The sequence below is a fragment of the Mirounga angustirostris genome, unplaced genomic scaffold (genome assembly GCF_029215605.1).
Source record: "Mirounga angustirostris isolate CCGP_5_RB_7025 unplaced genomic scaffold, mMirAng1.0.hap1 SCAF_1, whole genome shotgun sequence".
Classification (NCBI taxonomy): Eukaryota; Metazoa; Chordata; class Mammalia; order Carnivora; family Phocidae; genus Mirounga; species Mirounga angustirostris.
In genome coordinates, this window is record NW_026991709.1 from 215,642,381 (window position 1) to 215,657,339 (window position 14,959).

Genomic DNA, 14,959 nt, shown 5'->3' on the forward strand with positions numbered 1-14,959 from the left:
AGAAAGAGTAACTTTCTCACTGCTAAGTTCCTGGAATCCGGCTCTTGGGGAAATAATGGTTGAGGGCATCTATTCCCAAGGAAAGGAAGAGGGAACGGAGGCACAAAGAACTCCAAAGGGTTGCCTTCCATCCCAGGTTCCTGGCTCTGCCAGACTACAGAGGTTTGAGGGGGTGTCTCTAGGTCTTGAGAGACCAGGTCCAACTGATTCAGCCCCCCAGGGCCAGGAAGGCACTCCCAGGTGTGAGTCAGATCTGAGGTCGAGGCCCCCAGGGCAGCTTGGAGTGGGCTGGGGCAGGTTTGAGAGGACGCTGCAGTCTGTTGAAAACATTCCCAGCCGGTGGAATCATAATGCACAGGCCCGCGTGGGCAGCTGCGTCTGGAATGTGCTGTCAAGAAGCCTCCAGGCCCAGGAGGCTGGCCTTTCCAGAGCACAGGTCCAGCTTCCACTCTGGGCTAATGGGGTAACCAAGCTGGAGGATTTGAGGGCAGGTGGCAGCTTGAGCCCAGGCCCCTAAGGCCCGCTGTGGTCTGGCCCAAGAGCCCCTCTAGCTTTGTCTCTGCTTCCTCTCCCTAACTCCAGCTCTGCTCAAGTTCCTCCAGCTATCCACACTTGACTCTGCCGCAGGGCCTTTGCACTTGCTGTGAACGCTGCCTGGAACGCAGTTACTCCTGATATTCTTCTTCTCGTCCTTCCCATGCCAGCAGATGCGCCCCTCCCCCGGCCTCAGTTTCCCCAGTGCCTTCCAGGTCTGACTCTAACGCCGGAGTGGGGTCACCCTGAAGGCCAGGCAGGGCTGGGAACCTCCAGGCTCCGGGGATTATCTCATTCTATTCGTCATCCAATCAATTCAGTAGGTTCGTGTGCTCTAGGCGCCCGCTCTGCGCCTGTCCTTGGGAGCTTGAGAGCTGACTACTGGGGAAACTGAGCCCGGAGGGCGTGGCCGAGGGAGATGTCCCGGAAGGGCGACAGCCCAGCTGCCCCTGGTTTGGGGGCACGGCGGTCTCCCTAATGTTGGGGATCGACATCTCCCGACCTCGGCTTCCTCCGCGATCCATAGCTCCCGCCCCAAAGTCGACGTTGGAGCAGCGAAAATCGCAGACAGGAATCGCTAAATTGCGGAACGTCTTCCTAATTATTTGGCGACCATTCCTTTAAGAAAAAAACAAACTTGGCTTCCGGGTCCTCCCAAAGAGGGCTCAGAGTCACGCGGGTTACCCAAGCCACGGCTCTGTCCCGCCCCTCCTCGACAGAGGGAAGAGCCAATTAGAGGGCTCCTTCGGCGCATGCCTCCGAGCCTCCGGGGCCCCGCTGCTCTCTGGGAATTGTGGTTCCGGTGGCCTCCTCCCGCCGCGAGGTCCCTTCGAAGCCGCCGTAGGCTGCGGAACTACAACTCCCGGCAGGTGCGGGCGGCGCAGGCGCAGGCGCAGTGCGGGCTGCGCGGCGGGCGCGAGCGGCATGTCGGCGCTGCGCTGGGGCCATGGCGCGTCCGGTCTCCGAAGGGCCCTGTGGCCGGCGGGCCGGCCCGGCCCCTTGGCGGAGGAAGGTAACGCGGGGGAGGCCCGGGGTAGACGCCGCGGCCGCTGCCCCCCTCCCCGCGGCCGTGACCTTCGTCTTCTAGGCCGTCAGATCCAGCCACCCCTACCTTTGCCCCTTGCCCTGTGGGGTTCTGGTTTTGGGGAACCACTGACCGGACCCCGCTTTCACTCGCCCTTGGGCCAGCCTCCGGACGGCGATCGGCAGAGCACTTTGACGTTGGAGTCCTGGTTTCTTTTGGAGTCCCCTGAGCCCTTATTTGAGATTTAGGGCCCTTGACCTTTGAACTCACTACACCTTTAGTTCGAGTAACCCGTTATCTCCGGTCCCACAGCCAGATTTTCCTTGCTCTGAGGTCCCCTTCACCTTTGGCCTCTTGGTTTCTTTCCAGCGTGAGGCCCGTGACCACTGACGGTTTCCACTGAGCGTAGAGCCCTTTTGCCCCCGGATCCTGCTGTTTCCGCTCATTTGAGGACCTCCCGCCCCCCGGGGCGGCGGGCCTCCTTCTGCCTCCCGCAGCCTCCCTTTGTCACCCACAGGGGCTCTCAGTGGCGTCTGGGGCCGCAGAAGGAGCTCCTCTGCCAGCCCTTGTGAGCAAGACCGCCGGAAGGACTGGGGCCACGCAGAGCTGCTGGAGGGTGAGTCCAGCCCCCCGGGGCTTGGCGCCTGAAGGCCTCTCCCCACTGCCCCCTGCGGGATGTCCTGCTGTAGAGCAGGGTAACCGACATGGTCCCGTGAGGGTGATGACAGGAGGCTCAGTTAGTGTTTCCCCCTTCCCCAAACCCAGCAGGCGCTCCTGCTTTCCACGTGAGACGATTGAGGCTGGAGAGGCTGGGCCAGGGCTGCATGCAGCTGCTCATGGAGAGCCGGGATTCCAACCCTGAACTGACTCATGTGCCTGGGCTTGGGCACCTGGAGGGGCCCAGGAGGGGTCCTCCCATCTTCACAACCCGGGAAGGACAGCTCAGTCCTAGCACCTCCAGAGGGAGGTGGGGGCGTGTGTCTTCCAGACCGTGTCCAGCATGTCCCGCTTCCCCTCCAGCACCCAGGGTGAGGTGGGGTAGCCTCTGAAAAGGAGAACTTTATTTCAGGAAATTCCAAACATACAGAAGCGAAGGACCACCGTCCTCAACAGCAGCCTTTCCTTTCTTACCCACCACGTAATTATTTTAAAGGAAAGCCCAGATACTATTATCATTCAACTGTAAGAAGGTTCTGGAAGTCTGAACCGCATTATGTCACTCTCCAGTCTCCCAACTGTTTCCTCTCGCATAGAATAGACCCCCCCCCCCCCCCCGCCAGCCCCAGCTGAGGACACAGATCCCCGTGGCCTTTGCCTGCCTTTTCAGCCAGAAGGAGCTGTGGCCGCCAGGTCAGCTCTGATGTTGCCACCTCCGGGAGAAAAACCTGTGCCCACAGACCTGCTCCAGGGTATGGTCTTTGACGCGTGTATTCCAAAACACGTGTCCTGGGTGTTGGCGCACTCCAGGGACCAAGGTCACCCTGTCTTTCCCCTTTATTTCAGCAAATCTTTGCTGAGCCCCTGCTGTGCGAGGCCAGCTCTCCCATCAGCTGAAGTCCAGTGGGAGGGGCGTGGGCAGGTACAGTCGGTCTGCAGTTGTACTTGCGAAGTTTACTCGTAACCCTGAAGTCAGTACTCAGGTACTCTAGTAGTTACTTGTAGACACACACAGAGCGGCAGACATTTGAGTGGTTGGACATGCCCACCCCCAGCTGGTGTTGAACCAGGTGACACCCTGTCCTCTTGTTTCATGCATACTGTAAACAAGTGTCCTTTCTGAGGTATGTTTAGTGCCACGCTGTTGTTTTTAATTTTTTTTTTTTAAAGATTTTATTTTATTTATTTGCGAGAGAGAATGAGAGACAGCGAGCACGAGAGGGAAGAGGGTCAGAGGGAGAAGCAGACCCCCCGCCGAGCAGGGAGCCCGATGCGGGACTCGATCCCAGGACTCCAGGATCATGACCCGAGCCGAAGGCAGTCGCCTAAGCACTGAGCCACCCAGGCGCCCCTGTTGTTTTTAATTTAAATCTGAATTTGTTTTTTAGAGGGAGAGCGTGGGAATGGCAGGGAGGGGCGGGGAAGAGGGAGAGAGAGGATCTCAAGCACACTCCGTGCTGAGCACAGAGCCCTAGAACACGGCGGAGCTCGATCTCATGACCCTGAGATCATGACCTGAGCTGAAATCAAGAGTTGGACTCTAAACTGACTGAGCCACCCAGGCGCCCAGTTTTTGCATTTTTGTGCTTTTGTTGGTGATTTTGCTGTTAAAATGGCCCCCAAGCGTAGTGGTGCTTTCTAGTGTTCTAAGCCCAAGAAGGCTGTGAGGTGCCTTTTGGAGAAAATATGTGGTTGTGCAGGAGTGAGTTACAGTGTTGTTGGCTGTGGGTTCAGTGTTAGTCAGTCAACACGTATGTGAAATAAGGCATTTCAAGCAGAAAGACACAACAAGGTCGTGTGTTGATCTGCTGGGGACCCCCATGATCTGTAAAGTCATCGTGGTGCAAGGCTAGCCACAGAACCACGGCTCCACAGAAAACTCAGGGTCACCTTGTGCCCATACCCATCAGGAACAGTGTGTGCAAAGGCCCTGAGGCCGTTGTGGCTGCCCGGAGTGATCAATGTGGGGGAGAGTGGGAGGTGGTGAAGGCAGGGGGCATCCGGGCACCTGGATAGATTTTGAAGGCAGGGGCACACCCCTGAGGGTGTACTGACAGACTGGATGTGGAGGGAGAGAGGCCTAGACGACCCTGGGGTTTCCGGCCGAGCACCTGCAAGGACAGCACTGCCAGTGACAGACGTGGAGGAGCAGGTTTTGGGGGGACACCAGGAGCTTGCTGGGGAAGTTGAGTTCGAGAGGCTCAGAGGGGTGCTGAGCAGGTGGGTAGGGTGTGTGTGCCTGAAAATCATCAAATACATAAAGCTGAAGCCTCAAGAGCTGGTGAGACCAGCCACGCCCCCCCAGCCCAGGAGGGGCTGGGGAGATTGGGGCTTGGAGACCCCCTGACATCCTTGCCCTTTGCCCCCACAGTGCTTGAGGCGCGGGTGCGGCAGCTGCAGGCCGAGTCTGTGTCGGAGGTAACGGTGAAGAGGGTCGGCATGGCCCGACAACTTCCGGCATCTGGCGGCCTCCAGCCACCCGGGAAGGCCCAGACGGGGCCTGAGGACGCTGCCACTGCGGTCAGTGGCCGCTGGGCCCAGAAACTGGACAAGGAGAAGTTCGCGATGGAGAAGCGCAAGCAGCGGCTGGAGGTGAAGCTGCAGGTGCGAGCCCAGCAGCTGGCTTGTGAGCACAGGCTGCGGGTGGTACCTCGCCTGCTGGACGCCCAGCTGGCCAGCTGCCTGCAGCACTGGGAGCACGGGGCCCCCCGGAGCCACTGGGAAGAGCAGCTGGCGCAGCTGCTGCAGGAGGCCCCGCGGAAGCTGAGCCACGAGGCCGGGCAGGCCCCCCAGGCTGAGGGCGCCTCTGTGCGGCGGGAGAGCCAGCAGCAGAGCCTCCTGGCCTTCTTCGAGTGCTGCCTGCTCACGGGCCACCTGCCTCTCGCCCACCACGTGCTGGTCACCTTCCACAGCCGGTCCCGGCAGCAGCGGCGGCTCACGCTGGCCATGTACAACACCGTCATGCTCGGCTGGGCTCGCAAGGTGAGCGGCGGCGGCCCCGGGACGGGGGGCGGCGGCCCGGCGGAGTCAAGGCCCCCGTGGCGCTTAGGCGCCAGCCCTGGTCTTGCTGCTGGTTACCATTTCAGCGATTCTCTCGGGCTTGTCAAGCGTAAATCACGTGTGTTCCTCAGCAGAAATTTGGCAAACAACCAAGAAAGAAGGAGGAATTCCTGCTAACGTTTTAGCGTTTCTCCTTCTGACTCCTTGGCTGGGCTTCTTACCTGCTGGCGTCCCCCCTTACTCGACACCGTGACTTTGATGCTTTAGTTTCCTGAGGTGTAGGTTTTTTGTCGCGATCCTTCTTTCTTTTTTTAAATTCTTTTTTTTTTTTTTAGATTTTATTTATTTGCGAGAGAGAGAATGAGAGACAGAGAGCATGAGAGGGAGGAGGGTCAGAGGGAGAAGCAGACTCCCTGCCGAGCAGGGAGCCCGATGCGGGACTTGATCCCGGGACTCCAGGATCATGACCTGAGCCGAAGGCAGTGGCTTAACCGACTGAGCCACCCAGGCGCCCGCGATCCTTCTTTCTTACATGCAGGCGTTCATGGCCGGAACTTCCCTCTGGGCTCCGCTTTAGCTGCACCCCGTGTCTTTCCAAGTTTTCTTAGTTTCCCCTGCGGTGTCGTCTTTTCTGATTGTTCAGGACAGTGTTACGTACGTGTGCTTGTGAGGGGCCAGCTGCCCTGCCTCCTCGCTCCCCTGCACCTGCAGCCCTATTTCAGGGCCAGCAGGAACCGCGCAGGCCTGCGAAGGAGAGGGTTGTGTGAAGACCTAGGTGTGGGCACAGGAGGGTGGGCTCGTGGTGGAGACCGTGCCGCACCTTCTGCACGGACTGGGCGACAGGCCCAGGAGCCACCGTCTCTTGTACGTCTGCATTGGGCTACGACGTGACGCGATGTGACACAGATGCCCCAGGTACACCGGTGGCTGTCACAGGCAGTTTCTTGTCTGCACTCATCCCTGGGAGGTGTGCTAGATTTAGGGAGTTAGTGAAGACAGAAGGGCCCTGTTCTCCCATCCAAGGTCACAAGGCCTCCAGGTCCCCCAGCAAAGATCCCTGTTACAGCGGGACATTCCCGCCAGGAGCCTGCATGTGAGCTTCGCGCGGTCCCTGGGGCAGATGACGGACATCGGGGCAACTTCAAGTGCTAGGGATTTACTTCCTCTCAGTCCCAGATCCGAGTGTGGCGGGGCCGCGCCCACTCTGGAGGCTCTGGGGAGGGTCCTTCCTGCCTCTCCCAGCTCACGGGGGTGCCTGCCGTCCTTGGCCTGTGGCCGCGTCCCTCCAGCATCTGCCTCCGTGGTCACACGGACACCTTACCGATGAGACACTCTCCTGCAGATGGCCTCATCTTGACTCGTTACGTCAGCAAAGATCCTGTTTCCCAGTAGAGCCCCTGTTCTGAGGGCCTGGGTACATGTGAATTTGGGGGTGTCACTAGTCAGCCCACTCCAGGCCCCATTCTTCTCTTTCGTGCACGGACTTCACGGCCATCACTGGCTTCACAAGGCATTGTTTCTGGGCGGCCCGTGTGTGTGATGGGGCTTGGCTGTCACCCAGACCCAAGTTTGAGTCCTGTGTCTGCCATGTGCCCACTGTGTGGCCTGCACTGCTCACGCCTCTCTGAGCCTCGGTTTCCCCATCTGTAGAGCAGGGAATGCTGCTCGACTCTTGGGAAGACTGAGGGACCTAATTCAGGGCTTTGACCATCATCTGTGTTTAGGACAAGGGCAAGGGAACGTGTGAACTTCAGAAGTGCATGTTTTCGTGCTGTGGCGTTACCAAGGTTCTGTCCGTGTGGGATGGATGTGCTCGTTCGAGACCGGCGCTGTCCGGTAGAACTTTGCACCAGCCGCGTGTGACCCCCTGTAGGGCTGAACGTCCACGGAGCGACCTCGCGCGGCTGGTGACCACGAGGAGGGCAGCCCTGCAGGGCCGTTGAGACTGGCCCTCCAGAGCCCTCTTGCCGGCACGGTGGTCCCTGCCGCGACAGCAGGCCTCAGATGAGGGCCGCAGGACGCGGGTGGGGGAGCGCCGGAGCCTTGCCTTCTTGAGAGACTCTGCGGTAGCTCAGCTACACCGCGGCACGTGCGAGGGAGTCGGCCGCTTCGCAGGCGCGAGCAGAGACGGGAAGGCGGCACCTGCTGGTCCGAGAGCCGCGGTGCCCGCGTGAGGCGGGGACGTGCTGAGCCCCAAGCAGGCGGACCAAGAGAGACCGGAAAACCGCCGGACGCAGAGCGGGGTCTCTGCAGGTCCCGCCAGAGAGCCTCTTGGGGCGAGGCTGGACTTGCGCTAGCACGGCTCCCCTTGGGGCCCAGGCCCTCCCCCGAGCCTGCCGCGGTGCCCGTTGCGCTGCCCCCGGGGGCGCACGGTCACGTCCTGGGCAGCAAGCCTTTCCCTGCCTGACTCGCTGGCCACAGAGAGAGGTCTCGAGGGGCGGGCCAGCCACCCCCAGGCCCTCACCCCAACTTTGTCTCCCCAGGGCTCCTTCAAAGAGCTGGTTTACGTGTTCTTCATGGTGAAGGATGCTGGCCTCGCCCCAGACCTGTTGTCCTACGCGGCCGCCCTGCAGTGCATGGGACGGCTAGACCAGGACACCAACACCATCCAGAGGTGGGTGTGCCGCCTGGCCCTTGCTGGGGGCTGGACCCCCTCCCCCAGGCCCCTACGGCCACCTGGTGCTGAGACCCATCCCTTGGGTGGGTCTGCGCCCACTGTGTGCCCCCGGCAGGTGTCTGGACCAGATGGCCCAGGACGGGCTGAAGCTGCAGGGGCTGTTTACCAGCATGCCACTGTGCCAGGAGGAGCAGGCCATGGTCCTGAGGGCCGTGCACAAGGCCCAGCCCGCCTTCAGCCTGCCGCCGCGGCCGCGGCCCCCGCCCCAGGTCAACACCTCACCACTGCTCAGGGAGATCTACGCCAAGGTGAGCAGGCCCTGACACCCACAGGCGGGGGGCCATGTTGTGTGGGGGATGAGCTTGGGACCACCCTGCCCTTGTGGGGTCTCCCAGGCCTCGGCCCCTCCTTTTCTTTCTCTCATCGCCACCCGCCTCCTAGGGACACCCTCCCTGCTCCTCAGAGGCCAGACAAGCCAGACTTGGCAAGTCTTGGCTCCCAGCGGGGCCCTGACCCTAAAGAAAGGTGCCACGGCTGGGCTGGTGTTGGTCTCCCACCTGGAGGAACAATTCCAGGCAGAGCTGGCGGTCAGTGCCCTGAGCCCGGGCAGCCTAGAGCTGCAGGTGGGCAGAGGGGCTCCGTCCGCTCTGGGGATCGTGAGTCACCCTGCTCCATGTGGACCTGTTCGTAATTCTCCGTGTGTCGGGTTGGGCTGTTTAAAGTGATCTGTTTTCGGACGAGTTATATGTTCACACAGTCCCAAGTTTATTTATTTATTTTATTTTTTATTTTTTTAAAGATTTCATTTATCTATTTGAGAGAGAGAATGAGAGAGAGAGAGAGAGAGAGAGAGAGCATGAGAGGGGGGAGGGGCAGAGGGAGAAGCAGACTCCCCGCCGAGCAGGGAGCCCGATGCGGGACTTGATCCCGGGACTCCAGGATCATGACCTGAGCCGAAGGCAGTCGCTCAACCAACTGAGCCACCCAGGCGCCCCACACAGTCCCAAGTTTAAAGAAAAGACGCATGCAGGCACTTGAACCGTGTCTCCCCAGGTTGTCCTGGCCCCTGCCCAGTGAGGCCGGCCGGTGCTGGGCGCTCGGACCAGCGTGGCTGTCACAGGCTGCTTTGCATCGCGTCCTGCCGGCCTCGTGGACGGGCGGTTTTCACGCGTGGCCCTGCTGGGGCCGGCGGTGGGGTGGGTTGTGGAAGGGCAGGGGGACCAGCGGCTCTGGGCTTCACTGCCCGCCTGTCCGCACCAGCAGAGCGGCCCCGTGTCGTACCCAAAGCTGCACCTGCCCCTGCGGAAGCTGCAGAGCCTCTTCCAACAGCAGCTGGATGTGGAGATGGCCACCACTGTGGCCGTGGAATCCGTGGAGAAGGCCCGGGTGCTGACCAAGGAGGTCCTGCAGGCGGTGAGGAACGGGGCTGGATCACACCCCCGGTCTGGGGGCGGGGGGGCGTGGCGGGCAGCTGCTGCCTCCCCAGAGCCAGGGTAGGCCGTGTGCCCCCTGGCACCGCAGGAAGGGTGTGAGGCGGCCCCGAGGGCCTGGAGGGCGTGGCGGTGACGCCTGCTCCCCTGCCCCGCAGCGGAACACCCTGAAGCAGCTGCGTGCTGAGTGGGTGCAGGCGCTGAGCTTGGGGCTGCAGGAGCTGAAGGCCAGCGAGGCCCGCGCCGCCCGTGCCGGCCGCTGCACCATCTTCCCGTACCTGTGCGTGCTCACCGAGGAGGAGCTCGCCGAGCTGCTGCTGCAGGTGGGGCCTGGGGGCAGCGGGGGGGGGGGGGGGCACGCAGGGGGCAGGGGGCCCGGGGCTCACGGTGCCGCCCCCAGACCCTGCAGGTGCTGCCCCCGCAGGGAGAGTCGCTGCTCTCCCTGGCGCAGCAGCTGGGCCTGCGCGTCTTCAACCGGCACACGGTGCACAGGAAGCAGCTGAGCAGCCAGGTGCGGGCGCTCCAGCAGCGTTACCACAGCTACCTGCACTTGCTGGCCTCCGACACTCCGGTGAGGCCTGGGTCGGGCGCCCTGCGGGCGGGGGGCGCGGGGTGTTTCCGGGTGCAGAGACCGAGGCCTGAGCGCAGCTGGCCTCGCCCCAGGGCCCGCGCTTTGTGACTGGCTCCCGCCCTCGGGGTGGCGGGTGGTTGGCTCTGGGCCCGGGCCCCCCAGGCCCCCCTGACCCACACTCCCGCCCCCAGGTGGAGACGCCCCACCTGCCACGGCAGTACTGGGAGGCGCTGGGGGCGCCTGAGGCCCCCCACGAGCAGCCCTGGCCCTTGCCAGTGCTGGTGCAGCTGGGCAAGAAGCTTGCCGAGTTGCTGGTGGGGGCCGTGCGAATGCCCGGCAGCGTGGCCGCCCCGCAGGGCCCCCGCACGCTCATCCCCGTGCTCTACCACGTGTACTCCTTCCGCAGCTTCCGCCAGGTGGGCCGCCCCAGAGAGGAGGCTGGGGGCTCCGGGTGGAGTGGGGACCGCTGGGCCCCGGTGGGGGCCTCTGGGGCGAGCGGCCCCCGGAGCCATCTTTGCCCGCCTCGCCCCCAGATCGGGATCCTGAAGCCACACCCCGCCTTCACGGAGCTTCTGGCGACGGCCGCAGAGCGCACGCTGACCTTTGAAGCGGCCGAGGTGCCCATGCTCTGCCCGCCGCTCCCCTGGACGTCGCCGCACGCGGGTGCCTTCCTGCTGAGCCCCACCAAGCTCATGCGCTCGCTGGAGGGCACCGTGCAGCACCAGCGGCTGTTGGACGGCTGCCCGCCCGCCGAGCTGCACGGTGCCCTGGACGCCCTCACCCAGCTGGGCAACTGCGCCTGGCGGGTCAACGGGCGCGTGCTGGACCTGGTCCTGGAGCTCTTCGTCGCCAAGGGCTGCCCGCGCCTGGGTGTGCCGGCCCCGCCCTCCGAGGCGCCCCGGCCGCCCGAGGGCCGCCTGCCGCCCGGCGCCTCGCCCACCCACAAGGCCAGGGTGCGGCGGGAGCTGGCCCGCTGCCTGAAGGTGGCACGGGAGATGCACAGCCTGCGCTCGGACGCCCTGTACCGCCTCTCGCTGGCGGAGCACCTCCGGCACCGCGTCTTCTGGCTGCCTCACAACATGGACTTCCGCGGCCGCACCTACCCCTGCCCGCCCCACTTCAACCACCTGGGCAGCGACCTGGCGCGTGCCCTGCTGGAGTTTGCCCAGGGCCGTCCGCTTGGCCCCCGCGGCCTTGACTGGCTCAAGATCCACCTGGTCAACCTCACCGGGCTCAAGAAACACGAGCCGCTGCAGGCCCGCCTGGTCTTCGCCGACGAGGTGATGGAAGACATCCTGGACTCTGCCGACCGGCCCATGACGGTAGGGGCGCGGAGGGCACTGGCTGGAGCCCTGGTGCCTCGCCTGTCTGTCTCCCCCAGCCCGTTCCCTGCGCTGGCTACCCGGGCCCCTCCCTCCCAGCCCCCCGCCATCTGACCCTCAGCACAGGCTCCTGGCCTCGTCCTCTCTGTCCCCTTTTTCCCAGTCCAGGCCGGCCCTTTCTCCAGACCCTTCCCCATCCCGTGGCTGGGCCCGGGGCTCACGCGCAGGGCTGCTGGCACAGGGCTGCTCCCTGGTCGCCCTGCCTGCCTATCGCTCCCATTGCCCCCACCCTCCCCGCCGTCCCTGGGGGCGCTCTGTACCGGCCCCAGCCAGGCTGGCCTGAGCCCCACTCTGCCTCCGCCCTCCCCCCGCCCCCCCCCAGGGCCGGAAGTGGTGGATGGAGGTGGATGAGCCCTGGCAGGCTCTGGCTTGCTGCATGGAGATTGCTCGGGCCGTGCGTGCCCCCGACCCTGCCGCTTACGTCTCTCACTTCCCGGTTCACCAGGCAAGCTGTTGGGGACCCCGGTGTGGGGTGTGCCTGGCCCTGGGGGGAGCTGGGCCGGACGTGGTGGGGGCACACAGTCCCTGCAGATCCCACCTTGAGTTGGGCCGGCGTGCCCGCGTGGGGACCAGTCCCAGTGGGTGCGGCCAGCCTTGTGGTGTGGTCTCGCACGGACACGTTCCCTAACCTCAGCACTGGTGGTGTGAGCGGCGCACTGGGGAATTCTGGAGCGGTGGCTCGTTCTCCGGGTCACTCTCCCGTCCTCCCCAGGACGGCTCCTGCAACGGCCTGCAGCACTACGCCGCCCTGGGCCGGGACAGTGTGGGGGCCGCCTCCGTCAACCTGCTGCCCTCCGACCTGCCACAGGACGTGTACAGTGGGGTGGCCGCACAGGTGGGCGCTGCGGTTCCCCCCCAACCCCCGGGGTCTCCATCCTGTGAACGCCTAGATGTGCGGATCCCGTGGGCTCTGCCCTCCGCGACGGGACCAGGCAGTCAGGGTGGGCTTCCCAGGGGAGGTGTCAGAAGGGGGAACTGGGGAGTCCTCGTGGTGGGGCTGCTGGGCCGGGTGGGAGACAGAGGTTCTGCGCACCTGCCCGCTGACCCCCAGCGCCTGCCCAGGTGGAGGTGTTCCGCAGGCAGGACGCCGAACGGGGCGTGCGGGTGGCCCAGGTGCTTGAGGGCTTCATCAGCCGCAAGGTGGTCAAGCAGACGGTGATGACTGTGGTGTATGGGGTCACCCGCTATGGGGGCCGCCTGCAGATCGAGAAGCGCCTGCGGGAGCTCAGCAACTTCCCCCAGGTGCACGGCGTCGCGTGCGCTGGGTCTCCCTGCGCCACGGGGGAGGGGTGGCCCCCCGCCCGCGCCCCGTCCCCCGACCATCGGCTGCTGGGGGGCCCCTGAGGGACCCCGAGGAGGAAGGCGGTTCTGCTGCTGCTCTGGGTCCCTGGGCGGGGACGGGGAGGGGCGGCCGCCCTGGCTCTGACTGCCACCCTGTGCCACTGCAGGAGTTCGTGTGGGAGGCCTCCCACTACCTGGTGCGCCAGGTGTTCAACAGCCTCCAGGAGATGTTCTCGGGCACCCGGGCCATCCAGGTGTGTCCCCTGTCCCCTCCCCAGGCCCAGCAGGCTGCCCCTGACCGGGCCCTGCCCTGAGCCCCGTGCCCTGTGTCCACAGCACTGGCTGACCGAGAGCGCCCGGCTCATCGCCCACACGGGCTCGGCCGTGGAGTGGGTCACACCCCTGGGCATCCCCATCATCCAGCCCTACCACCAGGACTCCAAGGTGTTGGTACGTGCGGCCCCACCCCACCGCCCCCGCACTGTGTCACGATGGGACTCCTGACCCTCCCCACCCCAACCCTGCAGATCAGCGGTGGGATCCAGAGCCTCACCTTCAGCCAGAGTGGGGACACCAGCCAGTGAGTGCCGGTGGGGGCATGCCTGGGCCGAGGGAGGGCATATGGACCAGGGGCTGCCCCCAGGCGGGGCCAGGGTGGAGGCACCTGAGCCCTTCCCCCTCCCCAGGAAGCCTAACACACTGAAGCAGAAGAACGGCTTCCCCCCCAACTTCATCCACTCGCTGGACTCTTCGCATATGATGCTCACAGCTCTGCACTGCTACAGGTGGGCGGGGCGCGCTCCACCCAGCTCTGTTCGTCATCTCTCGCATGCAGGCCCTGTTCAGGGTGTTGGGGATGCACAGGGGACCCAGAGAGTGGCAAAGGCAGGTTGGGAGGCCAGGTCGGACAGGGTCAGGGGGCTAGGGCAGAGGCCTACAGCAGGTGAGGACCCCAGCCATGTGGGTTGTTGGAGCTGCTGCCCAGAAAAGGACTATGTGAGCACGTGACGGGCAAAGGCCCTGAAGCAGTGAGGTGTGAGTGGTGGCGGAGCAGCTGGCTGGGCCGGGGAGGGAGGGGTGGTTGCTCTGAGTGAGACGGGAGTGCCGGCAGCATACCCCGTGGCCAGTTCTGACAGAACTTGGTGGGGGGGGGGGGGGGGCGGGCATAGGTGTCTGGGTTTCTGTTCTGAGCCCCTCAGGGGCCCCTAAGCATGGCAGTGGGGCATGGATAGTTCTGTTAGAAGCCAGGGTTCAGGAACATGTTCTGTGTCTCCCCCCCCCCCCCCCGTGGGGCACAGGAGGCCTGTAGTGGGGGCGGGGGGGGCAATACCAGCTGTAGCAACCGGGGGCAGGGGTGGGGGGAGTGACATGGCACAAAGAGCTTTCTTCCTAAGAGGAGAACTTTCCACCCCTGTGCTGAGCATGACACACAGCGGCTGGGACACACGGGTGGGGGGCTGGGAAGGAGCAGGAGAGGGGAGTGGACCACGAAGGGCAGCCCCCCTTCACGGGAGACCCTCCCCCGATGGCAGGAAAGGCCTGACCTTTGTCTCTGTGCACGACTGCTTCTGGACCCACGCGGCCGACGTGGAGGTCATGAACCAGGTGCTGCCACCCTGCGCCCACACCCGCCCCCCCAGACGGCAGCAGGCACCCTTGATCCCGTGGCCCTTGCCTGTGGCTCCCGTCAGTTCAGGGTTGGGCAGGGGGTGGTGACCCCGCCTGACCTCGGAGGCCCAGTCCCGCCCCCCCCACCCAGGGCCTAGCTCTCCCTCCCCACCCCACCCCCCCAAGGTGTGCCGGGAGCAGTTTGTCCGCCTGCATAGCCAGCCCATCCTGCACGACCTGTCCAGGTTCCTGGTGAAGCGATTCTGTTCCGGCACCAGGTGAAGTACCCCCCCACCCCCAACCCCCCTGCGGCCAGGACCACCCCTCCCTGCCCCGCTCGGCCTCACCCCCACCCTGCCCTCGGCTTCAGGTCCCCCAAGCACTCCAAGAACGTGTGGATTGGCAAGCTGCAGGACACGCTGAAGTCCGTGCCGAAGACAGGTGGGAGTGGGGACCGCCTGCGTGGGCTCTGGGCGGGGGTCCTGCCACCGGCCTGCTCCACGGTGTCTGGTCTGGTCTGCTCTGCTCTGCAGGGGCCTTCGACCTGGAGCAGGTGAAGCACTCCACTTACTTCTTCAGCTGACACAGCGGTCCCCAGCCAGGTCCCCAGCCAGGCGCGCGGCTAGTGTGTACCAGAGCGTGAATAAAGCTTTGTTGCCGCCCGTGGGAGCGAGCGTCTTCCGCCGGTCTCGGGGCGCCTGACCACCTGGGACCTAGCGCCAAGCAATCAGAGGCCTGCAGGCTGGACGCCAATGCTGTCGTTTATTGCGCGGAATGGGGGTGTAGGGCTTAGGGGCGTGGAGCGCGGTGGGGGCGCTGCTGCCTCGCTCGTCAGTACATTCATCTCAACGGCGG

At 64.3% G+C, this 14,959-nt stretch overlaps 1 protein-coding gene across 7 annotated transcripts; it reads left to right on the forward strand.

The window, feature by feature from the left end:
- Positions 1 to 1,388: 1,388 nt before the first annotated feature.
- On the forward strand, positions 1,389 to 14,773 carry POLRMT (RNA polymerase mitochondrial). 7 transcript variants are annotated; one of them, XM_054505094.2, is made up of 22 exons: positions 1,525 to 1,546; positions 2,076 to 2,174; positions 2,327 to 2,525; positions 4,587 to 5,197; positions 7,699 to 7,829; positions 7,948 to 8,140; positions 9,093 to 9,245; positions 9,421 to 9,585; positions 9,663 to 9,833; positions 10,025 to 10,249; positions 10,367 to 11,155; positions 11,538 to 11,660; positions 11,928 to 12,050; positions 12,278 to 12,457; positions 12,664 to 12,750; positions 12,833 to 12,946; positions 13,024 to 13,076; positions 13,183 to 13,281; positions 14,029 to 14,101; positions 14,291 to 14,382; positions 14,475 to 14,545; positions 14,638 to 14,773. In XM_054505094.2, exons 3-22 carry the CDS (start codon positions 2,429 to 2,431, stop codon positions 14,685 to 14,687), a joined length of 3,600 nt encoding a protein of 1,199 aa, XP_054361069.1. In that variant the 5' UTR covers positions 1,525 to 1,546; positions 2,076 to 2,174; positions 2,327 to 2,428; the 3' UTR covers positions 14,688 to 14,773. The 7 variants fall into 7 exon arrangements, 6 of the variants coding, with proteins under 6 accessions (XP_045719471.1, XP_045719472.1, XP_045719475.1 ...); XM_064573888.1 differs by having other exon boundaries at positions 1,526 to 1,546; positions 2,324 to 2,525; XM_045863515.3 differs by lacking the exon at positions 2,327 to 2,525 and having other exon boundaries at positions 1,389 to 1,546.
- Positions 14,774 to 14,959: the final 186 nt, after the last annotated feature.

Excerpts from the sequence above, each read along its gene's own strand:
- POLRMT (XM_045863515.3), top strand. The coding sequence starts at position 1,459 with ATGTCGGCGCTGCGCTGGGGCCATGGCGCGTCCGGTCTCCGAAGGGCC. Across the intron at positions 8,141-9,092 it reads TCAGGGAGATCTACGCCAAG|CAGAGCGGCCCCGTGTCGTA; the intron begins GTGAGCAGGCCC and ends TGTCCGCACCAG. Across the intron at positions 12,751-12,832 it reads CGGGCACCCGGGCCATCCAG|CACTGGCTGACCGAGAGCGC; the intron begins GTGTGTCCCCTG and ends CTGTGTCCACAG.